We start from the raw sequence: 25,829 nt of genomic DNA, 5'->3' as shown, positions 1-25,829 counted from the left end.
CTGGCTAATTGGAACATGTGGTTTTACATTAGCAGGCAGTACGGTTGGCTCTGCCTATCTGTGGGTTCTGTGTCCATATGGATTCAACCAACCATAGGTAGAAAACTGCATCTGTTTGAATGTCTATATAGATTTTTTTCTTGTCATTATTCCCCAAACTATATATTCTAACAGTTATTTACAAAGCATTTATATTGTATCAGGTGTCCTCAGTCATCTAGAGATGGTTTAAAGTATGTTAGGATGAGCTGGCACGCCTGGAACCCCAGCAATGTGGGAGTCTGAGGCAGGAGGATCGCAAATTCGAGGCCAGCCTCAGCAAATTAGCAGGCTTCTAAGCAACTTCCCTGTCTCAAAGAAAACAACAAAACAAAAAGGGCTGGAGTTATGGCTCACTGATCCAGGGCCCCTAGGTTTAATCCCTGGGGCTCCAAAAAAGTAAAAGAATGAATTCTTGGTAAGTCAAGTGATATGGCCTATCCAGGTTAAAAGACAGAAATGTTTGAGCAATGTCTGGATGATATATATGTGTATATATTATATATGTGTCTCTATATCTATATAACATGTATATATAAAATCTTTTTTTTTTTTTTTTTTTGAGATTGAGCCCAGGGTTTCAAGCATGCTGGGCCAACATGCTACCACTGAGTCACACCCCCAGCCCCCCCCCCTTCACATTTTTAAAAGTGACTAAGAAAGGAAGGAAGGAAATAGAAAGACGTCTGTGGGGAGAGCCTAGGAAGGGTAGGATGGGCAACAGAACAGACTCAGTCTTCAAATACTGTCAGCAGTTTCAATAACATGATAATTTTTAATATTAAAAGTAAATTGTAAATGTATCTTTATAAACAATATGCATAAAATAGATCATATTCTAAAACCTTTTTTTTTAAATGCTTTTTTTTTTTTTCACAGTAAATTTCTTAGGTGTCAGATTTTTTTCCCCTCAAAAATAATAGTGCAATTGGAAGAAGAGACAAGCTGTCGCCGGAGCGGGCCTTCGGGGCTAATACAGGTCCTTGTAGATCTCCTGCAGGAGCGGGTGCAGACTCATGTCCGTCTCCGTCTTCTTGATCACTTGCAATAGCTGCACGTGCTCGGTGACAATCTGTCTGAGGTCTGTCATTTTCTGGAGCAGCTTGGCGAAGAGCTGCGAGGCCTCGGGGTGGTTCAGCTTGAGCTGGAGCTCCAGCGCTTGCAGCAGGTTGTCCTGGATCTCCTCGATGGGCTTCACGTTCAGCAAGCCTGGGCGGTCTGCAGGGCACAAACGGAAAACACAGGGGCTCAGTCACAGCAGCTCTGGGCAGCTCCGGGCTGCTCCCATTCCTGATGGGGTTTTGTTTTGGGCTGAGACACACCCCCGGGTCCCTGTTTGGCTTCTTACAGAGTCAGACAGGAGGGTGGTAAGCAGGTCGTGGGCGGGAACTGAGGATGGAATGGAAACCAAACCATCAGAGCTCCTTCCAGAGAATTCTTTTCCTGGCCAGGCCTAAATCTGGGTGGTTGATGGAACCACGACCTCAGAACAATTCTGTCCTCAAATTGAGACCTCTTCTGCCGACAAGGTTCTCCTCAGAAATCTCATTTCCAAGTCCTGCTCTTTCTGGATGAATCGGTCTTAAACAGATTCTATCTACCCTCTTCGAGTATGCTTTAAAAAAAAAAAAAGCATTGTGTTTTTGGCTTAATATAGTATATTACATTTTCAATGTGATAAAACATAGTTTTAAAATAAGTGTTACAGTTTGGAAGGAGAGACTCCCTCCCTGTCCCCAACTTTAACAGCTCTCTTCTAAGTGGGGACATGGCAAGTAATTTTTGTCAACATCTTCTTGGTTCTTATTTCAATTTGTAAATGAACTTAAATTACTCTTAAACTTTTGCTGTTTTTCTTCAGGTAGACCTTACTGGATTTATCCTTAAGTACTTTAGGATAAATCTACTGTGAGTGGACTCTTCATTTGCAATACATATCTAATACATCCCTGCAGATGTTTAAAATATTATTGATTTTAGTTTTCCTGGATCCATTCCAATTTTCTGAACTCTGTCAGCTCAAATAGTTTTTAGTCAAGAGTATTTAAATTTTTTGGATGGATAATTACATCTGCAAATAATGGGAGCCTTGTTTCTTCTTTTCCACCATTTAAACTTCTCATTTCCTTTTCTTGTCATATTGTGTTGGCTTAAACTATATTAAATTATAGTTGCAATAAGAGACTGCCTTTCTCCCTCACTTTCTCTCTTTCTTTATTCCTTTTTTCTCCTTTCTTCTTTCTTTTTGAGAAGGGGTTTAACTATATTATCCAGGCTGGCCTCCAACTCCTGGGCTCCAGTGATCCTCCTGTTTCAGCCTCCAGAGTAGCTGCACCACACCACACCTGCTGGGACATTTTTCTTTCACTCCTTACGAAGAAGGAAATGCTTACAATGGCTTCCCATTAAGTATGATATATGTTATAGAACACGGCCAATGTGTTGTACTCTTGGTTTCCCAAGAATTTTAAAGGTTTGTTTTAGTTGGGCATGTTGGTTGAATTTAATCAAACGCTTTAAATTTTTTTTTTTAATCTGAAGAGATATGATATCTAAAGAGATATAGTTTTCTCTTAACCTGGTACAGTGAAGTACATTAAGAGATTTCTTTAGACCTTTGCATTCATTTGCTAGTATTTTATGCAGGGTTTTCACATTTGTAAGGTCCAGAGTGTTAGTTTCATGCTACTCTTTGCCTGTTTTGGCAGTTAATGTTAATTAGTGTCATAAACAGAGCTGAGAAGTTTTCCTTCTGTTTCTGTATAGTCATGACCTGTCCCTTGGTGGTTTCTTGGAAATGGTTTGCAGAACCATTGAGCGTGGTGATAAATCTTTCACTGCCTTTAATTTGTTTTCCATAGTTTCTATTCATGCTTTCTAGAACTTATAGACAAAATTTTAGTAATTTACACTGAGATGAAGCTGTACATGCCTGGGCTGACCTCAAATTTGCAAAGCTCCTACTGAAGCCTCCCAAGCTTCCAAGATTATAGACACGCACCTGACGATGCTCTTTAACCTTAAATGCTCTCATTAAAAAAATCTGACCTGCCAACTATTTATCAACTTTTTTTTTATTTTTTTAAACATATAGCTTTTCCTGGGTATGGTGGCCTATAGCTATAAACCCATCTACTCAGGAGGCTGAAGGCAGGAGGATCGAAAGTTCAAGGCCAGCCTGAGCAACTTAGCGAGACCTTGTCTTAAAATAAAAAATAAAAAGGGCTGGGGATGTGGTTCAATGCCCCTGGGTTCAATCCTTAGCACCACAAAAACAAAACAAAATGGAAAAAAAAAAAAAAAAAAAAGCAACCTTGTCACCTGTCAGTAAAACGCAAACCTGGTGTCTGGATTTCAGTCTTAACCCTTACTCCCTTGCACTGTAAGTACTGATTTTCTCATTTCTCTCCCCTGTAGTCTCGGAGGTATCCAGGGCAGAGACTGTGTCCTGACAGCTTCTGACCACCGGGACCCACACGTTGGCCAAGTTAATGAGGGAGATGGCTGTTCTGGCCAAATGCACTGGACTGGAAGGTATAACTCTCCTGGTTACTGAACAGGCCTGAAGGCAGAATCACCACACAATGGAGAAGTCTGTGAACAGCCGTCTCAGACTCCTGGCACCTTCTGTATGGGGGTGATGAGGCGCAAGAGAACAATGGAGCGCACAGTGGTCTCAGGGCAGGATATTCTCCTAGATAAAGATTTCTTACTATTTTTTTCACTATCGAGGGAAACTTGTCCTTGACTCCCCCACTCTGTCTCCTATAGCATACCCCATGAGTGGGATCAAGTCTTTACACATTTCTGCAGCATTTATTCCTGGATCCATCAGCCAAAACCTCCCAGATTCTGAGAATGAAACCAATTCTTTGCTCCTGGCCCACGGAATCGTGTGCACCCCGCAACCCCCTTCATCAATGTTCAAGATTTCAAAAGCAGCGGCCGTGAGAAAGTGTGTGTGCACCTGAGTGGTGGCAGCTGGGGCGAGCAGGTGTCGTCCCTTGTGACATTCATCTAGTAGGTTCTCGTTTATCAAAAAACCAAACCAGAAATGGCGAAGGTTGGGGCCGGCTGCTGCACACTTGGCCCCGATGCAGTTAGTGCAGCCGGTCCCTCCCGAGTGGGGAAGGATCTGGTTTGGATTTTCCAACCCTCTCTGGCAAGTTCCTCTTTATGATGTGATGCATGATGTTTGGCTGAAGTGCTAGAATTATGTGGCCGGCAGATTAAGGGTATTTTCTCCAGTGACAAGTAGGATCATTTACGGATCGGTCCCACTGTCCCCAACACAGCCTCCGTGAAGAGAGAACGGTTTAGGGCAGGAAGGCTCCAGAGTGGGAAGAGCCACAAATTCTCCTCCTCGGTCTTTCACTCCCCAGCTCCGTGACCTCGGGGGCAAACTGATTAAGTGTGCTGGGCTCAATTTCCTCCTCTGGATGCTAAAGGGATGGGATTCAATCGATGATCTCTAAATCCCTAATTCAAAAGTTCTTAAGATGTATTCCCGTGTGTCATTCCCTCTGGTACACGGTGCCTGATAATTCGACTGGGGAAATCAACTCCAAAACCTAATTGGGAAAGTGTGGTAACAGGCTTCTACGTTCAACTTCGAATGTCAAATGGAATGTTAATAAAAAAAATAATAAAAATAAAACCAAAAAAGAGCCTCCTTCGGTGTTAAGCACATGGGTCAAGGGCAAAAAGGATCCTGCCTTGCTCTTTCCACTGTCCTCTACACACACACACACATATACACACACACACACACGCACACACGCGCACAGATCTTTACTGAGCTAAGATGGTGTCACAGTGAGCCACGGGGGTCTTTTGGGACACCCAGAACCGCCCTGGGTCCTCTCCCTAGCCTCTTCATTCCCCAGAGGTCCAGGGCTACCTGAGGTCCCCTTGCTGCACCTTGCTGCGGGTGAGTCTGCAGGAGGTCAGGGTCAAGGGCCCTCTCTGCTGGCAGGGCTGCCCAGAAGGCCGGGGAGTGCCTGTTGACTAGCTCTCCTGGAGGCTGGAGTCAATTACTGGTTCCTGACTCCCCAGGCAGCACAGAATTGGGTAAGAAACCTTTCGGGTCTCCATTCACACAGTCCTGGAATTGATTAGTGGGGACTGTGGATGAGGGGCAGAGCCACAGAGCTTCCACGTTAATTCTGTGTTCACTGGAGAGTTTATTCCTGGTTTCCTTTCCTGGGCTGCTCCCTAAGTTCAGAGGTGGGTTCTAAGGACCAGTTCACCTGGGAACTGAAGACGGGATTGGAGTCTGCGTGCCTTTGGACAAACCACGTAACCTTAATTTTTAAGACAATAACATTTGACATCAGTCCATGGGGAGAATGAAATAGGTAAAAATAATGGTAGAAAGCTATGACTATTTTCTGTGTTTGCTCAAATAAAGACAATGGCGGCCTGGGGTTGTGGCTCTGCGGTAGAGCGCTCACCTAGCATGTGCAAGGCCCTGGGTTCGATCCTCAGCACCACATAAAAACAAATAAATAAAGCAAAGGTATTGTGTTCAACTATAAAAAAATAAATAAAAAAAGACCATGGCCACTGGGTTGTGGGTTGGGCCTGTAAGTGCGGGTGGGGTGCCACCCTAACTTGGTAAGAGTGGCAACTTGGGAACACAAGGAAAACTGTTCATGACGCAGATGTGTTTGGGGGTTCAGGTAAGTCTCATTGTGGTCACTGACTGCTGGCATGCAGGACAGTTTAAGAACAATCATACACAAAAAAAAGTCACAGGGCCCAACTAGGGATTCTGGGATACTTTTCTGATAGAACCATCAGAATCCTGGAGGTTGTTGGTCCAGTATGGTGTGGCCTCTAGTAATTCCCTCCCACCATCTTTCCTTCAGAAAGTTTCCCCTGAGTTCTGTCCACACTGAAGTCTGCGTTGGAGCTGGGCCTGGTGCAGGGAGTCTTGATTTTGGCTACATGTTGAAATCATCTGGGGGCATCAAACACTAACTAGGGGCTGGGGAGGTCGCTCAGTGGCAGAGCGCTTGCTTAGTAAGTCCAAGGCCCTGGGTTCAGTCTTCAGCTCAGCAGAAATTAAAAATAATAATAATAATAATAATAATTAAGAACAGATCTGGAGCAGTCACCTAAGTCATGGTATTGTTCAGAGGATTAAATGAGGGAACGCAGAGCGAGCTTAGAGCTTGTCCTTTAGCATTTACTATTTTTCTTAGTGCTCCTCAAACTTGGCTCCTTTTCCTCCTTTCTTCTCTCATTCTCTAATTATCCTGGGTTTCTTTCTAGATCTTTCCTATTCTTTCTCCCTTAACTCTTCTTATCTCAGTCCCCCCCCCCCCTGTTTATTTCTCCCTTCTTGATATTTTCTCCTTCCCAACCCCGGGATGGCACCTTGTCTTGGATTCTTAGGAATGCTGAGGGCCAGCCTAAATTAACCAGAGGGCCGAGCAAGGGATGATTTTTAGAAACAACGCCGGTTCCTGCTGCTGTCCGGAAAAAGGGGACGACATAAAATAGAGACGTTGCAAATGCTTTCGCCGAACGGAGACCATCTGCAGCCAGCACGCTCTGAAGTGCATTGGAACGCTTCCCCGCGGGAGCCAAGGCCTCGGGGTCATGAGCTCTTTCTCTGTCTCCGTCAGGTGACAACTATATACACGATTTAGCCCGGACAGTGGGAGTCGGTAACAACAATGAAGTCCAACCCGGCCAATGCTTTCTGGTATCTGCCCATTGAGTAACAATTTCTCATGCACTTGCCTCATTTCAAACACTCAGCTCCTACCTCCAGAGCCAACTCCCAGAGAACAGAACAAGGACATTAGTGGCAAGGGCGGGGCACACTGGGGGCGTTCACGGCTCCTTTCACTCTGTGGAGGGCCTCCTGCGGATGGAGCCTGGGGTTTGTTTTACTCCCAGGTCTCTGGGGATGGAAATGGGTCTTGTTATTTCTGTCCTGCCCTTGGGAAGTCCATCTCCTTGAACCTGAGGGCCCTTGGCTGGGCTGTTCTAAGTCCCTCCAGATCACTCTGATTAGGCTCCACGGCAGGACGGGGGTTCGGGCCAAGTCCCGAAGAGGTCCCTGCTCCCTGCCTGGGCAGGCTGGGACTGGAGGCGGAGGTGTGAGGAGGAGAGAGAGGAGTGGAGCAGAAGTAGGAAATGGTCTCTGCCCTGGGAAGGAGAAAGAACTGAGAGAGAAAAAGTAAGGGAAGGCGGGTTTCAGAGAGCCTTCTCTCCCAGTCTCTCTTTAATCTCCAGCCATGGCCACCCCGAATCAGAGGCCTTAGTCTGAATTCTCTGCCCTCCACCAATGTCCTCCTTTCTGATGTCTCTGAAGACTTTTGAAAAGAACCTGTGACCTCAAAACAGGGACGATTTTCCAATATGACCTCTAAACACGACCCCTACCCCCAGTTCCTGGGGAGGGTGGGAATCCACCCCAGCCCTGCCCTCCCTGGTCTCCTTGGGGGGCCACACGACTTTCCCACCCCTCCCCCCCTCTCCAGGCCCCTCCTCCTGCCTCAGGATCACTTTCCCTTTGGGTTTTGTTCTCAATCCACGACTAATCCCCTTAAAGTGATAGCTGATAAGGGGATTAGCTCAGAGCTCCCCAGGGTATTTATATTGTAATGAGGGATTTTAAGAATGACTATGGGTGGGATTTCAAGCCACTTGACTGGCAGGATGCAGAGGAGCTACTTCGAATGCTGTCCCAGGGGGGAAGGGGGAAATCGGCATTGGCGGAGTGCTGGACACATCCCAGGCGGGGTGCCAGAAGCTGCACATAATGTTATTCCATTCACTTGGGGGAACTGATAAGGAAATATCTGGAGGTAAATAATTGCCCGAAACCTCAATTCTAAGAAGTGGTCGAGGGGGGGTTCTGTTTAACTCTGTCTGGGGTGATTCCAGAACCTTCTCTGGTGCCCAAGCGCGAGGCTGGCGAGACCATCCAGAGCCCGGTGGCACCTTTGGTCCCCGGTTGGTGGCCTCTGGTTGGTGGCCTCTGGTTTCGTTCTTCCTCACTCGCAGATGAACAAGTGCCAGTCTGAGAGGCTGGCCTGAGGTCACCCAGAGTTTAAAGACACATAGTGAGAGCCCCAAATGATAAAGTGCTCCGAACAGCAGCTCGCCCACCGACCGACCGACAGGCAGGTCAACCAAACCTTTTCCAGGACTGCCGGGTGAGGGGACAGGAATGACTCAGCGGTTTGACTTTCCATCCCAGTTCTGAGCTCAGATGCAATTGTGAGATTGCTCACGGGGTGTGTGTGTGTGGGGGGGGCAGCCCCGTGGAAGAGGAAGTTGGAGTCTGATAAAGTTACAGACAGAGATGCTGCTGTACCTCCTAGGCCCAGAGAAGCCTGTATAGTCACGTATTTTTTTTTTTTTTTGTATTTCTTCTATACACACACACACACACACACACACACACACACAAGAGACGATTCTAGAATGTTTCACCGTTTCCCTGCTACCCGCTCCCCACCCCCAGCTCTCTGGTTTTTAGTGTTCTGTGCCAGTTGGGGACTGAAGCGCATACCTCGCCCCTGTCATACCAAGTGCACGAGGTTATGAAAACACAGGGCTAATCGGATGTTTCCAGATAACTCAGATTGAGTCACACTATCCAAAGCCATTCTGCCAACTCGTCGGGGCAGCCTCACACAACCTGGTGTAGGTGTCCCTTGGAGAACTCACCCACGAATACCTGTGTGTGTGTGTGTGTGTGTGTGTTAAACTCGCCCCCCAGGTACGGGGTATGAGCCAGCTGGCTGACTTGCTCAAGAGAAATCAGATGTCCTTATTTTCCTTTCAGATGTCCTGGAGGACAGTCGGAAATAACAACGTTCACCTTAAAGATACCAGCCTGAGTCTCGCCCAAAGAAACTTGGTGGAAGAAGGAAGTTAGATCTTTATCTAGTACCGAGAGGTAGGAGGAGGCTGGCCCAGGACTGGCTCCGTGGTAGAGTGTGTGGCTCAGCCTGTGTGATGCCCTGGGTTTGATCTCCAGCACCCCCCAAAATAAATTTGGCCTATTGTGTTCATCACTGTCTTCCTATTTTTTTTTTTTTTAAACCATTTTGGGTTTTGTCTCCACTCCATTTGACTGGTAAGGCAGATGCTCATAGACTAAGAAGACTGTGGGGTCTTTGGAATGAGCAATATGACAGGTTCCCTAAGCTGGGGTTTCTTCTAGAACAGCAGAAGCCCACCGACGCCCACTTTCTACAGAAAAATGCTGAAGGGTTCATAACGATATCACTTACAGCAATGGTTGTGCAGAAAAAAAACGGAAAGGTGACGCTTTTCATTTTAGAGCTGGGAATATGCTTGGGACTTCAAAGGGCAACGGAGGGATGGATGGGGATGAGAGAGGGGACACTCCTAAGCCTGGCACCCCTCAAGCTCCATGCCTGTGGGTCACCTGGGTTCTGTGAGCCGGAATGAGGTGTTTTGCTTCTGCTGCAGGTGAGACTGCTTGTTTCTGCAGGGCAGGGAGGAATGAAGGGATTTTAGCAGTTTAAAATTTTTCTGCAAACACTCCAGAATATTAGAGTCTAGGGTAAGATGGTATCTGATCAAGCAGAAATGTGTTCACTTGGCTATTTGAAGTTTACCATCCATTTCTGTGATAGGTTCTGCAAACAGCATGGCGGTGTCCAGGAACCTGGCTGGCTGGCAGGTTTAAGAAGCCAACCCCAGTCACCAGCCTTATCACTGCGTCCTGTGCCTTCCCTGCGATTTTCAAAATCAAGGGCTAATTTCGTTAGATGGTTAGGTTGAAATGGTATCCTAAGAAGGACTTTGAATACTAATGAGTAATAGCCAAACGATCACCTGGAAATTCTTAATCATGACATTTGGAGATGCTATGGGAATAGGGAACTATTTTTTGACGAGTACCAAGGAACTCCACACCAAGGTGATTATACTAAGATCCTTCCACATATCAATACACGGCAGGCAATCGAATCCAGGGCTCTCCCACCAAGCTACGTCCCCAGCCCCAGGTATGCTCATTTTTAAGTCATGAGAGACCTGGATCTGAACCTTGGCCTCATCAATGAGTAACTGTGACCTTGGGCAAGCTGCTTTATCTTGCTGAGCTTCTGTTTTCTCCATCTGTAAAATGGGGATGGTAACAGACCACACAGAGCTACAGGAAAGATCTCGCAAAGATTATCAGTGTGTGTAAAGTGCTTAGCACGTTCTAGTATTATTATTTCGGGTTATTATTCATTTAATAAATATTTCTTCAGTTGGGTGTTGCACTTCAATCCTACTTTATGTATTTACTTTCGGTATTTTTTTATTTTTGGATTGAACTTGGGGGCACTTAACCATGGAGCCACATCCCCAGCCTTATTTTGCATTTTATTTAGAGACAGGGTCTCACTGAGTTGCTCAGCACCTCGTCATTGCTGAGGCTGGCCTTGAACTTGTGATCCTCCTGCATCAGCCTCCCAAGCCGCTGGGATTACAGGCGTGTGCCACTGCACCCCGCCTGATTCTACTTTCATTCCAACAATTTAAAAAGTGTATTTGTCCATCTATCATGTCATGAGCCATGAGCCATAGGGGCCTTGGGTTACTGACCTGATAAACTGAGACACAGAAACTGACAGAGAAGGTCACCCCTTCTGCAAATGTACGGCAGTGGGAACAAATCCTTCTGTCCTCTGTTCTCCCTGCCTGCTCAACAGTGGCTCACTCCAAGAACAGCTGTCCGGGGCTGCTGCAGGGATGGAATGTTCTGGGATCCGCTGGACACAGGAGCTGCCCTAGAGGTGGTTTGCACGACCAGGCCAGGCTCCAGAGGGTAAATGAGGATGGGCGCGTAAATGGTTGGATGCGTGGCCGTCTGTGGCTGTCGCCGTGATATTTGCAGCTCCTCTGTCATTCAGACAGCAGTGGCAATGTGCCTTGAAAAGTACATCGTAAAATCCAGTGAATTTCCTCCCTCCTATCTTGGAAGTGTAGGAAGGACTGAAATGGATTCCAAACTGTTCTGAATGAACAGAGAGCGCCTCTTCCTGTTGCCGAGTTCCAGCTGGAACCCTGGTAGCTTTTCTTCACCAAAGGGCACACGCTCAAGGGGGCGAGACGTCCCGCAGGGCGTCCTGGGGCCTGTCAGCCTTCCTGAGCTGTGCGCTCGCTCGGCGCTGGCCACGGGACCTTCTGGGGGTTTGCTAGGGAGGCTGGCACCGGGCTGTGGCGCCAGTTGCAAACCTACCCTTGCTGGAGGCAGTTTTATTACTCCTGACGCCATGCACCTCACAGTGAGTCTAGAGGGTGCAGGGAAGCTATTCTTTGCTGCGACAGGCAAGGACGGGCTCCTTCTGGCTGACGGGCCTCGGGAGGATGGGGAAGGGAGGACAGGTGGCAGAGTGGCTGAGCTGACCTTGGTCCGCTCGCCAGGAGGCAGAGGGGACAGAGCCACGGGGGATGTCCGTTAGGACACCTGGCTCTCAGTCCCAGCTCCCCTGCTCCATAGTCACTAGACCTTAGCCGAACCGCCTGGGTCTAGGACCCTCCCTTTTCTTCCTATGGAATGAGAATAGTGACCTGGAATTCTGTGGGGACCTAAGAGAGGTGGACCTGGAGTGCTCTCACAGAAGTACAGAGAACTGAGCTCTTCCTGGGTTAGTGTGATTCTTGTCCCCCAGCTCCGGGTGGGGGAGGGGGAGAGGCAGGAGGACAGTTTGAGAACTAGGTCATCTTTCTGAGCAAGCTGGCTCCCAGAGCTGAGTGAACAGCGGACATGCTCAGAAGCACAGGGGCCAATCTCAGCACCCCATCAAGCGGGTTCAGCAGTTTTGAGGGGGGGTGAAGTTAATGACAGCAATCTTAGGGTTGCAACTCGGATGTCCCCAGCAAATACTGGGTTGGGTCAAAGCCACTACCTTCATCCAAAAAAAAAAAAAAAAAAAAAAATCCCCTCTAAGTCTCCCCAGTCCCCTAGCTCGCTTCCCCCCACTTAACACAGCACCCACTCTTACTGGTTCCTCAGCCTAGGGTCCCAGGTGCCTTCCCCAGAGAAGCTTCTTCTGTGATTCAGATACTCAGAATGAGGTCACCTGGGTCGCTGCCCAAAGCACTTCTTTCTGAAATCACTAAAGCAATTGATAAATTTCCAAATAAACGGCAGAGGAGAAGATAATCAATCTTGTGAAGACGGGATAGGATCAGAAATTTGTTTACTGGCATCAAAGCCTCTTGCTTACATGAATATTTTTTTTCCCCTTTCTGGAATTCAGAAACAAACCAACCAAAATCTGAGTTACTGAGGTCACTGACCATGTCACCAACCTACAGATGTCCCAAAGCTTACTAGAGAAGCCAGTCTTTGGGCTGGGACCAACTGCTAGGCAGCTCTTTACCTGGCCTACTCCCAATCAGCTTCTCTGAGCAAAGAAGAGAGTCACACTCCTGCGAACTGGGCAAACAAGGGGTCCCGTCTGTTCATTCTTATCTGCTGCCTGTGTTTAGATTTCATCTACAAAAGCAAACTTTGGTCGGGGAACGATCGGGCTTTTGTGATACAGGAATGAGTCAGTGGTAACTGCACCCCCTTGATTTTTTTTTTTAAATTTGAGGAAGTCTAAAATTATTCATATGTTTTCTTTTCATTATCACCACAGATAAAAGATGTTAATAATCTGTGGCAGGCTGCTACCCTTCAGATTTCTTTCACTGTTATGAGAATCAAATGAGATCTGGATATTGGCGACCGCGGAGACAGTCTGGAGAAGGCTAAAAAGGCACTTGTTGTATACGACATGGACATTTCAACAGCCCGGTCTTTAATTCTCACAAACCAGTATGAATCAGATCCAGTAATCCCGGTATCACATCAAATCCAATCACATTATTTACAGAGCCGTTTCTTGGCAAATTAATGATTTTTCTTCATCTTTTGGGGTTCTGGGAATGGAACCCGGAGCCTTGTGCATGCTAGGCAAGTGCTGTCTCCCTGAGCTATAGTCCCAGTACCAATTTTAAAGGCCTAACGAACCACTAATTTTTAAATAATGTCACTTGCAAGAAATCGACAGGAAGTAGGGGCAGTAATGGTAATTCTTCCTAGATGGAACCACCTTGTTAGTCTATATCTATAAAACAATACTTCTCAGGTTTACAAAGCCCAGAATTATCATGTTCTTTTCTTTTTCTTTTTGTTTAGGGACCAGGGATAGAACCCAGGGAAGAGAATCCAGGCCAGCTTGCTAACACTGAGCTACGTCCCCAGGTCCCCTAGAGTGTTCCTCTTTAGAAACTAACCACATCTGAGTGGCTTATTCCGAACACTCTGCTTTACAAAACCAGGACTACTTCTGGCATGCTCCATGAGCTCTTGCCTCCCTTCATATCTTCGGAGGGAATATAATCTGCTACAAACTTCATGGAAAGCAAGCGATTTGGCAATGACGCCAAATCATTGGAAGACTTAAAAATGTCCACAGCCAGCAATTCCATTTCTGGTAATTCAGAATGAAAAAAATAATAATCTAAAATTTGGAGAGAGATTTACACAAAAGAATGTTTCCTACAGCAACACTTAACAATATTCTTCTGTATGGCTATTATTATTATTTTCTTTGGCACTGGGTATTGAACCCCCGGGTGCTCTACCACTAAACCACATCCCCAGCCCTTTTTAGTTTTTATTTTGAGACAGGGTCACGCCCAGATGCTGAGGCTGGCCTCCAACTTGCAGTCTTCCAGCCTCAGCCTCCCGAGTGGCTGGGATGACAGACGTGCCGCCACCACATCTGGGTCAAAATTGAACATTTTTCTTCCAGTGAACTTCAAATAAACTGGAATCGCATTGTTTTGGGTGGAATGAATCAAAGATCCTAGGGGCTCAAGGGTTGACTGAACTGGTAGATTTGGTCAAGATATTAAAACATGTTGGACGGTCTATTTTTGTTCTTTAAGACAACATCAAAAGTTACTTGACCCTGAGCTTGTGGCCCCAGAGCCAGCCCCCGTCCTCTGTTTGCACCCAGGCATTTGAACAGTAGGAGCCCTGAAGGCAGGTCAGGTCCCAGCTCCATCTTTGGCGCTGCGCTGCCTTAAGCAAGTGAGCAAGCCTTTCGGTGCCTCCTTTTCCTGGTCTGTAAAATGGTCCCAGCCTCGCTGGGTCCCGAGCCTTGAGTGAATACGCAGGAAGCGCTCAGAACACTGGCTGGCCACAGGAAGTACTTCACGGTGCAGCACCGCCAGCTCACCAGGCACCTGACTTCAGGAGCACTCTGCCCTCACGTGACCAACCCAGGACTGCCGAGAGGCTCACGCTCTTTATCACTGATACCTGTCGACATCTGCGTTGATGAACGGCAGCCCCATCCATCAATGGAGGATGCGCTGTGGAGTGCTACATAAAAAGCTTCCCTGAAGTCCCTTTCGGTGTGAGGGAGCACTTGTCCCTTAAAGGGACTTTTATACCCAGAGATGAAAGAACAACTTCCTTCGACTCGACTTGGGAACATGAAAGGCTAGTCAACGTCAACGTCGGGTTCAGAGCCTGGCTTTCGGAGTTGGTTACTTAGATCGTGTACTGGCAAGGCCCCAAAGGCAACGACCCCGTTTATTTCCCTGCTGTGTGCTTTTTGGGTTCGCGCTGCATTCTTAATCACGGCCAACCACCTCGAAAAGGGACATGAAAGGAAGCCATCAGACAGCTCCACGTGACAGAGCAGGTGGAGGGAAGTGGACAGAGGTTCCTTCCGATCTGTTATCAGGAAGGTAGTCCCAGGGAGGGTCTTACAACGACAGACAGACATATAACTGGACCCGAACCACTTGGGAGCGCCTTCTCTAGACCATGTGAGCATGATTTCAAGCTATGTCAACTGAAGATGGAGTGACCTTCTGAGAAGGAAAGGAAAAAAAAAAAAACCACAAAGAAAAACAAGAGGACATTTGTCCTTGATGAGTGGATTTTGATAGAAAAATAAATAATAAAAAAAAACATTTGGATGGATAAAAGAATTAAGCCTGGGTTCCCCCCCACTCAGCCTGAATATGGCAAGCTTCTGGTGTTCTTTCCTGGTATGCGACACGGGTTGTGACACTCTTAAGGCGCCATGCCATTCACATCTGCGGCATGAAAAGTGAGGCTGAGACTGAACAAGAATGTAGACGAGCACAGAGGAAATGCAAAAAAATCTTGGCAGGTATTTTGCCACCCTCCCATCCTCCACTGTGAAGATTAAAAAAAAGAAAAGAAAAGAAAAGAAAAGGATCTCTTACCTCCACTGAGAATAATGACGGCTATAAATATGGCCAAGTCGCTGTCGTCTAATTCCAGTGCATTGAACTTCACAGCAAACTCGAACTTGGGCTCCATAAAGTCACCAAAGGGCTTCCGCAGGCTCTTGAGGAACTCCCTGGTCATGAACCCTTGGCCCTCGGATATGAGGACGCCGTCTTTATTCATCAGAGAGGCCAGCATGGTGTAGATGATCTCATGGACGCCGTACTTGAGGAGAGTTACTTGGTCGTTCAAGTCAAGGTTCACAAAGCCGGGAATGCTTTTGGCGTACTCCGTGATCTCCTGCACGGCTTCCACCGAGCGGAACTGGCATCCCTGAAAGATGCGGATGGCCACCTCCTTGCTCTGCTCCTGCAGGGGGGTGATGTGCTTGAACTTGATTTTGTCTTCTCCCATCATTAAGGAATTCATGTCATAGATGACAAACGGCTGCAAAGGAAAGAAGGCAAAAGTGGTTGAGTCGGAGGTTTTTCCTCCCTGGTGGCAAACGACACCTCAGTTCAGAAAAGGGCTTCTTTATAAATGTTTGCTTTGCTAATGGAGATCCGTCAAGTTGAAGACATTTAAGCATGAGGAAAGACTCTTCTTATTACTCAGCTTTATTATGGGCTGGGACCAAACCTATTTTACCAATTGTGGTCTTTTCCCCCTTCAACTTACCCTATTAATGCTTTACCTATGATGGGCTAATGGTTCTGATTTCTCTTTGATTTTTAAAATGCTGCAAAAATCTGCTGTTTATCTTGGCTTTCAACAGAATATGCTTTAAACCTTCTTTCAATGGAAAAAAAAATCACTTCAGCAACTCAGGGTTGAAAAGACCTACTGGAACATAAAGTAATCTTGCAGTTTTAGGTTGAATCTATTCAGATCACAAATGAAACCGTGTGCACATAAAACACACTTCACTATTAAAAAAAAAGCAGATTAGAAATATTGAGCCAAGAAAGTATCTCTCTTCTTTTAATGCTCTGGAAGCCATCTGTCTCAGGACTAGCAGATGTGGAGGGCTGTGGGTAAGGTCTGCAAAAAGTAGCAAAATAAGAACTGCTTTGAACTTACTTTTTTTTTTTAAAAGAAAATATTTGTTTTAGTTGTACACAATAGCTGTATTTTATTTTTCTTCTGATGCTGAGGATTAAACCCAGCGCCCCACCCAGCATGTGCTAGGTGAGCACTCTACTGCTGAGCCACAACCCCAGGCCCTGAACTTACTTTTTAAAATATCTGTCCTCAAGGGTCAACTAATCAATCATATATACGCATCAGTTACTCAGGTTTGCAACAGGCCATTTTCAAAAGCAAGGTATGCCGGGCATGGAGGCACATGCCTGTAATTCCAGCCATTTAGGAGGCTGAGGGAGGAGGATTGCAAGTTTGAGGACAGCCTTAGCAACACAGAAAGCCCCTCAGCAACTAAGTGAGACCCTGTCTCAATATAAAAAATAAAAAGGGGTGGGGATGCAACTCAGTAGGCTGGGTTCAATCCCCAGTACCAAAAAAAAAAAAAAAAAAAAAGGGTAGAATGAATCAAAGGTTTGTGGTCACTGTGAAAATTCCAAGGTTATTCTCACTGGGAAGGGGGAAATGGTTACACACATCAGATGCACTGAACTACATACGGGTCCTATTCATCAGCTTCTCAGGTGAGGGAAAGGATGCAATTGCAGGGTTCTACTTCTCTGTTGCACTTCAGAAGTGCTGTGTATGTGTATCGGGGGGCAGGAGGTGCATGTGTGGACACGAGTATGGGTGCACACACATGCATGCTGAACACGACGAATCTGGTGTACTAAATGTGAGATTCCTTTTGAGCAGCTGAGAATTCTCTCCCAAATGGCAGGAGGCAGGGGGGAACATGAATGATGTGGTAGCCAGCTTTGAGATTCACTGGCCGGAGATTCTATTGTTGCTACAGGAGTCTGTGATTTTCACCAGTCCTTAATGGAGGGAATAACACAATAACCATTCTTGAGATGCTGAGCAGACTTACAAACTTGCATATTATGTAGACACCATATACTCGAGTTATTCTACCTACGAGCACTTTTGTTCCATGAAAATCCACTTTAACTGTACTGCTTTGCCAACCCCCAAGGGGATAGATGTGAGGACCCAAGAAAAGATCTGCCTGCTAGCTCTAAATATTTCTTCAAGATAATTAAGAGCCAAATGTACTATATTTCTTAGAATTGTGTTTTTTTTTTTTTTTGGTAGTGGGGATTGAACCCAGAAGCACTTAATCACTGAGGTATACTCTCACCAAGTTGCCCAGGCTGGCCTTGAACTAGTGATCCTTCTGCCTCAGCCTCCTGGGTTGCTGGGATTACAGGTGTATGCCACTGTGCCTGGTGCAGGTCAGAATTTCATCATGAGAATCTGAATGGATAATAATGCTTTTAAGGATCCTAGAGAAAACCTTTTTTTTTTTCTGGTCTTCCAGGAGTTTTATACTGTATCAAATGTATATTAACGAAACTTTGTCATTCTTTACTGCCCTGAGCCTGGGATGGGATAGACACTATGGACACCTGAGAAGTCCCACTGCGCATGCCTGATCCCTAACAGAATCCTCCCATCAGCTGGGGTGTGGCTCGGTGGTAGAGCTCTTGCACGAAGCCCTGGGTTCCATCCCCTGCAGTGCACACAAAAATGGGGAAAAAAGAAAAAGAAAAAAGTCCCCTCTTCACACGTGGCAAGACTGTTCTCAGAACTGCCCACTTCAACTCCCAGAGGAGCTTCTGTGCAACCATTTGGCTCCTTGGCACAGCACATCCGCACAAAATTCTTTCACCTCCGGGTGAGCCGTGTCTCTGGAACTATGCCCTGATAAATCACCCTTGTGACTCTTCCCCCTGACTTCCCCTGTCCCCTTGTATAGGGCCCCAGGTTCCTGTTTTTGAAACTCTGGGAGAGCTGAACACAGGGCACCGAATCCTGCTAATTTTCGCTCCCTATTTAACAACAATGTGACTTTAACCCCTTGGCAATCAGTGTTAGTCAGGATTTCCTGGCAGTAAATGCTCAAGGACAGAGAAAGGAATCAGCACCCCCACCATCATGCCAAACCAGTCCATTTTTTAAAAATCCCTTCAGCATTCTGAAAAAGTAGTGAACTGGCAAAAAAAATTTGGGTACTGACATTTTTTATTTTTTGTTATTGTATTCCCCTAGTTATACCTGATAATGCTGTTTTAATTGTATTTTTGAAATCTGCATAGACTCTTTCCACCTCCAGGGAGATCTGCCAAAGGCCAGAGTGATTCCCAGGCACGGTGGATCTCTCCTTCACGGCTCACACGGGACCTTCTTATCGTCTAATCTAGGACAAGGGAGGGTTGGTGCACACCTGTGGTCCCAGTGACTCGGGAGTCTGAGGCAGGAGGACGGCAAGTTCAAAGCCAACCTTGGCAACTTAGCAAGAGGCCCTAAGCAATTCAGTGAGGACCTGTCTCAAAATTAAAAATGAAAAAGTCTGGCCCTGGGTTCAATCCCTGGTATCAAAACAACAACAACAACAACAAACAGAGTAAAAACACACCCATCCCCCTCACCACCTAGTGAAAAGGTAGTGTCTTGTCTACCTTAGGAAGAGCTAAATCATTATCTTGAGTCATTAACTGAAAAGTACTCTAGTAGCCTTCTGTAGAATATCCCACATAAAATGCATTGATCTTCCAGGGTCACTCTTCTGGATTTTTGCACGAAGCAAAGTGAACCCTTACACATTCGGTTAGCTTGTACACTGTCATCCCGTCTGCCCTGTACGAGGAGCCATATGGTCTTCAGAATTTGTCCCCATGATTTTACTCTTCTAGTTTGTGACGAAAATGTGCTTAATTATCTGCAGATACTGACTGCATCTAGTGTCTGGATGAGCATCCTTAACAGGAAAGAAAGTGTCATTACAACTAGGAGAGGATCCCGACGTGGATCCAGGAACATACAGCAACTGCTGGGGCCTTTTGTAAGAAAAATAATAAAATGGAAAGAAGAAATGCAGGAGAAGGGGCTCTGCGTAAGGGCCCCCAAACCCAAGCCTCACCAGCCTCAGGAGAAATCTGCGTCTGGCCATTAGGTTAAATGTACTTTTCAAGATTGGATGGACCAGAAAAAAAAAAAAAAGTGGGAATGGAGAGCAATATGGTTTCTGTAAGGGAAAAATCAATTTTTTTTTTTTTGGAAACACACATCAAATATAATTTATTTTGATTTTCAAAAGTGTTTCCACATATCAAAGCCAGGATAGGATTAAGGGCACAGTTTCATTAGATGATGAAACTGAAGTCACAGATCTATGGTGAGTCTCCCACGGGAGACAACAGGGGAAATGGGCTTAATGATGAAATCATGCTCAGTCAGGAAAGTTTACTTTGTTGTTCTTTTCTTTTCTTTTGGTGGTAGGGATGGAACCCAGGGCTTCATGCCTGCTAAGTACACTAAGAGTCGTGTCCCTTAGTAATCCAATTACATCAGCATTTTAATATACAAAGGGATTATATATGAAGGTTCTTAAGTTTACAGCTCCTTGTAAACTTAAAAAAAAAGCAAGATGAGGAGTGAATGAGAAAGATCCACTAATAAAGCGCAGGTTATTTTGGGGGATTTCTATTATTTAAAAAAACAGATATGTATATGATTTTTATTTGTTAATTACACCTCCACAAGGTTAAAAAATGACTTTTTAAAAGTATGCACCGGGCTGGGGTTGTGGCTCAGCGGTAGAGCACTCGCCTAGCACACGCAAGGCCCTGGGTTCAATCCTCAGCACCACATAAAAACAAATAAACAAAATAAATGTATACAACTAAAAACTAAATATTAAAAAAATGCACAAACGTTTTTTTGTTTTAGTTTATAAAAGGGCTTGGGCAATTCTGTTCTCATCATTTTTCTTAGAGAAGGCCCCAACCATTGTATGCATTTCTGGGTCTGAACAAACCTGGATCCATCTCTGATTCTCTTCTAGTTGCAACGAGCCAAGCAGTTGCAGAACATGCGCTAATTGGCAACACAACTTTTTTTTTCCCCCTAAGTTTTAAGAAAATGGACAGTCAACCTGAAATCAGGAGTCTCATCATGCTGATAACACATGTTCCAGTACAAAAAAAAAAAAAAAAAAAAAAACCCTAAGATATTCACAAAGTTAAAATTTAAATTCTGGAACTTAAACTTACTGCATTGTGACTTTGTAAGTTATGGGGTATTAAATTTAAACACGACGTTTTCAGAACCTATTCTCAGAAGTAAGGCAACAGCCTGGGGAACTTAAGGAGGCATGTTCCATAGCGGGAACTGTTGTGTAGGTCAATTTCAAGGACAGCCTTCAAGATCCCTCTGTACCAGATGGGGTGGAAGCAGAACTCATCCTTTATAGCATGAAGGGCCACTTGAATGTAGGAGCCAACTCATCCCTTCCACAAACCATCTATTTGTCAGAGTCAAAACTGGCTTGGGGTTTGGTACATGCTAGTAATCCCAGTGACTCAGGAGGCTGAGATAGGAGGATTGAAAGGTTGAGGCCAGTCTCAGCAACTTAGTGAGACTTTGTCTCAAAATAAAAAAAATAAAATAAAAGCACCCCTAAGTTAAATCCCCGTACCAAAACCTAAACCAAGAATCTCTCAAGGAAGAGCTGAGTTCTTAGGGCCTTGCTTCTTCCCTTTCTGGTTTCCGACTGGCTCCCATCACGTTAGACAAGCACTGCTCTCCTTGCTGAGCTACGATAGGCCAATGGCATCCTGAAGTGCACTGGGGTTCGGTTTCCTTAACCTCTTTTGTTGTTCCGAACCCCTGCATCCTCTGCTTTTTGAGAACCAGGAGATTCAAAGAGCACAAGGGATTTTCAAGGATCATCTGCCTCCTTGTTGTCTAAATGAAAATAGAAGGAAACCATGAGACTTTCCACAAACGGTTCTTCATGGCAAACCCTGACCTAGGACCAGCGCTCTCTCCCAACTGTTGCTTGGGTTCTTTTCTGCGTCTTTTCCCCTTTCCATAGAGATCGAAATCCTGGAACCCACAGGGGCCTTTGAAACCACAGCTCTTTCAGCTGGAACTTGGGGGCAGCGCCTTCCGAAGGGCTGTTTTCCTCGAGGTGCTAGCTGAGGGCTGTGTGTGATAAGAGGGAAGTTTGAAAGGCTGTCAGCTGTAATTCTGCCTCCCCCCGTGGTCTCGAGATCGAAGACAAACAAATGAAAACTTAATAAGAAGAATTGTTCACACTCAAATCAACTAGCATAAAACCACAGCTCTTAAAAAAGAAAAAAAAAAATCATTGAATGCCAGCCAAGCAGCTACTCAGGGTAAACAAGGGCCCTGGCCAACTGAGACCAACCCTTGGGGAAAAAAAAATATATCCAAATGCTTTCTTTCTTAAATATACGAACGATGATGATGATGATGATGATGATGATTAGTGCTGGGAATTGAATCTAGGGTTAGGCAAGCACTCTGCTTACTACTGGGTTATGCTCCAGAATATTTACTTTTTTTCCTTCTTCCCAGAAAAAAAAAAAAAACAAAACCAAACAACCACGATTGGTTCAGATCTATTATAGCTTTAGCTATTCCTGACAGCCCTGGCAACTAATTAATTGATTTTATAATATCGATGTATGGATTAATGATCCCTGGTGCTCAACTTCTCCATCAGCAAACTACACGACAATGCTGTCCTGCCTTTTATTTCCATTGGAGTTCCTGAGTCTCTTCTCTTTGGGGACCCTGTCCCCCCAGTCCCCAAGTCTTCTTTTCTCAAGGAGGCAAATTCCAGCTCACTGGAGCTTTTCCAAAGATGGAGGAAAAGAGATCCCACTTTGTTTAGCTCTAAGTGTCGGGTTTTAAAAGACAAGCTATCTTTCCGATGGGTTGAGTCACCAGACTTGATGGCCTCTGTAAATTTTAGAAGGCACAGAAATGTTTTCGCCAGAGTTTACGATTCCATCTCGGTTTTACGATTCGGTCGGCTCACATTTCACACGCCGCTCAGGGTGACCACTTTACCCATGGCACCAGTTTGCTCCTGTCATTTATAAGAACAGCGACTCCTCATGTGCCCATCATCAACAAAGGGATGCTTTGGAACCCAAAGTCCAATGCAGTGCAAATAAAAAAGTTTTATTTGTTTGTAGATAGAGTGCAGCCAGGGCTTCACCATCTCTCAGATACGGAGGGAAACGTTGGCTGGCACACCGAGGGCTTTTCTATTTATTGTTTTATGACAAACCATGGCACCGAGAATAGTTTCTGAAAACCACTCTCTATTTATTTTCGTCAACAAACATGGGATCATGTGACAGTGATACACCCAGGGTGACGGCTGCAATAGTCAAACACTGGGCACTTCCAAAGTCCATTCAGCTATCCATCTACCTTCCGGAAACGGAGCTCCCCAGCGCTAGCACCATCCGGGTTTCCAGAGGAGAGCAGGGATCTCTTCGAGAAGGGGCTGCAGAATCAGTCCCATCCTATTGGAGGGTGGCCAAAGTCCTGTTGCTCCCCAAGAAGTTTCTTCTCCAGGTTTCCACAGCCCATCGCTCCCTAATCCAGAGACTGGGATTCCTAACCATTTTTCTTTTAGGCAAGATGACCCCAAGTTGGGGTACCTCATACCAAACATACGGTGTTCCAGCTGATGGGCAAGCAGGAACATTGAGTTTATCTGTTTGGAAAGGCCTCGGGGAGTAAGATATGGAAGAAGGAAGTTTAGCTGGGGAGAGGAGAAGCTCTGGGTTAGCTTGGAGGCACATGTGAGGAGGGCAGCTGGCGGTCCCTCACGGGCCGTGGTTTAATGAAGCAGTAAGATAAATTTAAAGAATGGCCTCTTCTCAAGGCTGTTTCCTTTTCCAAAGGTTCTGGGTAATTGGTCATCCACTAAGCTGAGCAGCCTCCCCCCAAGCTTGGCCTCACTAACATGGATGACATCAATCTCCAACAGGGTTGCAGAATGACATTCAGTTGCTTTACCACTCAACCTTGGCCATTCTCCCACATCCCCCACCCTCTCCAGGGTCCCCACTACTGCAAAACTTTTCCTATCGATGCAGATCTCAGCTTTCATGAGTTCGTGCCAAGAGATAACATAACACCCCCCAGGGAGAGATGCTATCACAGGAATAACGTGACCACCCTGACAAAGACCCAATCTCTATTCTCATTGGAAATCACATTTTGGGATTTCTTTTTTTTTTTTTTTTTCTTTTCTCCCATTTTTTTCCCTCTCTCAACTGTTTCCACTGATGCTTAATTTGATTTTGCAAGATAAGGAGAAAAACAGAGTGCCAAACAATCCTATTTCAGTTCTGTGTAATCAGTGAGCGGATTATTTTAATTTGGCCCAGTCTCTCTTTCTTTTTCCAGACCCTAACTAGAAGCAATTCTGTCTCTATCTAGATCGCCTAATAATGTCCAGTTTGGTGAGCAAATATTGGGCTAGTGAGGAGCCCTCTGCGGAAAGTCCAGCTTTTCAAAGGGCACTGGTGACAGTTTTCAATTCAATTAAACAAATATGGTCTGAGTAACTATTATGGGCAAAGCACAGCCAGACCTGGCGAAGCCCAGACCCAGTTACTAAAGGGGAGAATCGACGGACTAGCCCTCTCAACTTGAGAAGCTTGTAAGCAGGTATTTTGTAGCCCTTTCCTTTAAGATAGCTCCATAGCTATTTATTCCATAAGGAAGCTCCAGTTATCTTATTTTTAACTCAAAGAATCAAAGAGTCCACTGGGACGAAGTTTTAAAGTGATTTACAATGATTTGGAGTCTCTGTCCTTTGGAGCCAAGATAAGACTATGTGGGCCACCAGGGGCACAAGTTTAAACTCTTGACTCTTAGGGATTTCTTTCTTTTTCTTTTTAAAAAATCTGCCCCCTGTCTTCCAGGTGCTTTTTACTTGACAGGATTTCCAACAGGGATTGCAGGTCTGGGTTGGGAGGAGGAGGTGAGGGCTGGTCAATTGGAAGGCCTAAGCCTAAGTGTTGGCTGTAGGACTCATTCTTTTTCAGCAATCCTGTCCCTAGACGTGCTGATGGCAGGCTGCTGCAGACGGCCCTAAAGTGTGACCGCTCTGCAGCCAGGCTGTCCTGGTCTTCCCTTTGTTTGACTACCTGGACATGAACACGAGTTCACCGTCTGCAGTGGGAGCAGCTTTGTGAATCTTCATCCACGGGTGGTTCGCTGTGGTCCGAGCTTTTCATTTAATGAACACGGAGGCTCGGCTTCACGAGCACCTGTGTTCCGTCGCCTGGCATCAGCGGGAGGTGACAGTCCTGGTCAGTGGGATTCCAGAGCAAAGCTGCTCCAGTAAAGCTTCCCGATGAGGAATAGGCGGGGATGGCAGAAGGCGGTGGGCCACACCAAACCAAAAATGGCTATTTTACCAAGTGATAGGAAGAAGAAGATTCTCCCACACTGCAGCTCTCCTCTCTGGACTTGGGTTGGCTTGTCTTTAATAAGAGACTATTAAGAAAGAACAGCAGCCAGACGATGACTGTGAGGCCCAAATGTTAAGAAGTGGGGGTTTAGTTTGAAATTATTATTATTTTTTTTTTATTGTTGGTAAGTTTGAAATTATAATGAGCCGTAATTGTTAAGGGACCAATGACCTCTCTCTCTCTCTCTTTATATCTTTATTTTATTTATTTGTATGTGGTGCTGAGGATCGAACCCAGTGCCTCACACATGCCAGGCAAGGGCTCCACCACTGAGCCATACTCCCTCCCCTAATGACCTCTTTTATAGGTAGAAACCTGTCCTGTAGGCCACGTGCCTCTATCCCACAGTTTTTATTTATTTATTTTTGTTTTTATGGTCCTGGGGATTGAAATATGAGGGTGTTTTACCACTAACTAAGCCACATCCCCAGCTTTTTTTTTTTTTTTTTTTTAGTTTTTGGGAAGGGTTCTCGCTAAGTTGCTGCGGCTGGCCTCAGATTTTCAAACCTCCTTCCTCTGCATCCTGAGTTGCTGGGATTACAGTGAGCCACCATGCGGGGCTATCCTGCAGTCTTCTATTTAGCTAATTCTACTAAATGGTTTAGCTAAAGGGAAAAAAATAATAATATCTTGAGGAGGTCATCCAAATACATTAAAAGGTAATAAGATTTCCCCTAAAATATATCTGAGCAGGCAAAAAGTCCCACACATCTATTGAGTAGCTGGGTAGCTCTCCTGGAGGTGTTCACTTGAAAATCAATGATTGCATGCAGGGCTTTTGAGAGCTGGGACATTTCTGAAGCTCTTACTGCCATGGAACATTCTGCAGACTGTATCATCAAAGCCAGACCTCGTCAGTAAAACTGGGGGACACAGGGCTGGGGTTGTGGCTCAGTGGTAGCGCACTTGCCTAGCATGTGTGGGGCACTGGGTTCGTTTCTCAGCACCACATATAAATACATACATAATTAAAAATAAAGGCCCATTGACAGCTAAAAAATAAAAAATAAAAAAAAAAAACTGGGGGACAGAAATATGATCCAGGTCACACTGCCAGCTGGTGGTAGGTACCCTGGGACCAGAAT

At 45.6% G+C, this 25,829-nt stretch overlaps 1 protein-coding gene across 2 annotated transcripts in view; it reads right to left on the bottom strand.

Moving 5' to 3' along the window:
- Positions 1 to 873: 873 nt before the first annotated feature.
- The window catches only part of Pparg (peroxisome proliferator activated receptor gamma), a 139,198-nt gene continuing 114,242 nt past the window's right edge, over positions 874 to 25,829 (bottom strand). For both annotated transcript variants that reach the window (XM_026383016.2, XM_026383015.2), the window contains 2 exons: positions 15,289 to 15,739; positions 874 to 1,257 (listed from right to left, as the gene is read on the bottom strand). In XM_026383016.2, coding sequence (XP_026238801.1) covers positions 1,010 to 1,257; positions 15,289 to 15,739 — 699 coding nt within the window. In that variant the 3' untranslated portion in view covers positions 874 to 1,009. The remainder of the gene's footprint in view (positions 1,258 to 15,288; positions 15,740 to 25,829) is intronic.

This window comes from Urocitellus parryii, chromosome 16, assembly GCF_045843805.1.
Source record: "Urocitellus parryii isolate mUroPar1 chromosome 16, mUroPar1.hap1, whole genome shotgun sequence".
NCBI classification, from domain to species: Eukaryota; Metazoa; Chordata; class Mammalia; order Rodentia; family Sciuridae; genus Urocitellus; species Urocitellus parryii.
This window is presented reverse-complemented; position numbering and strand designations above follow the sequence as displayed.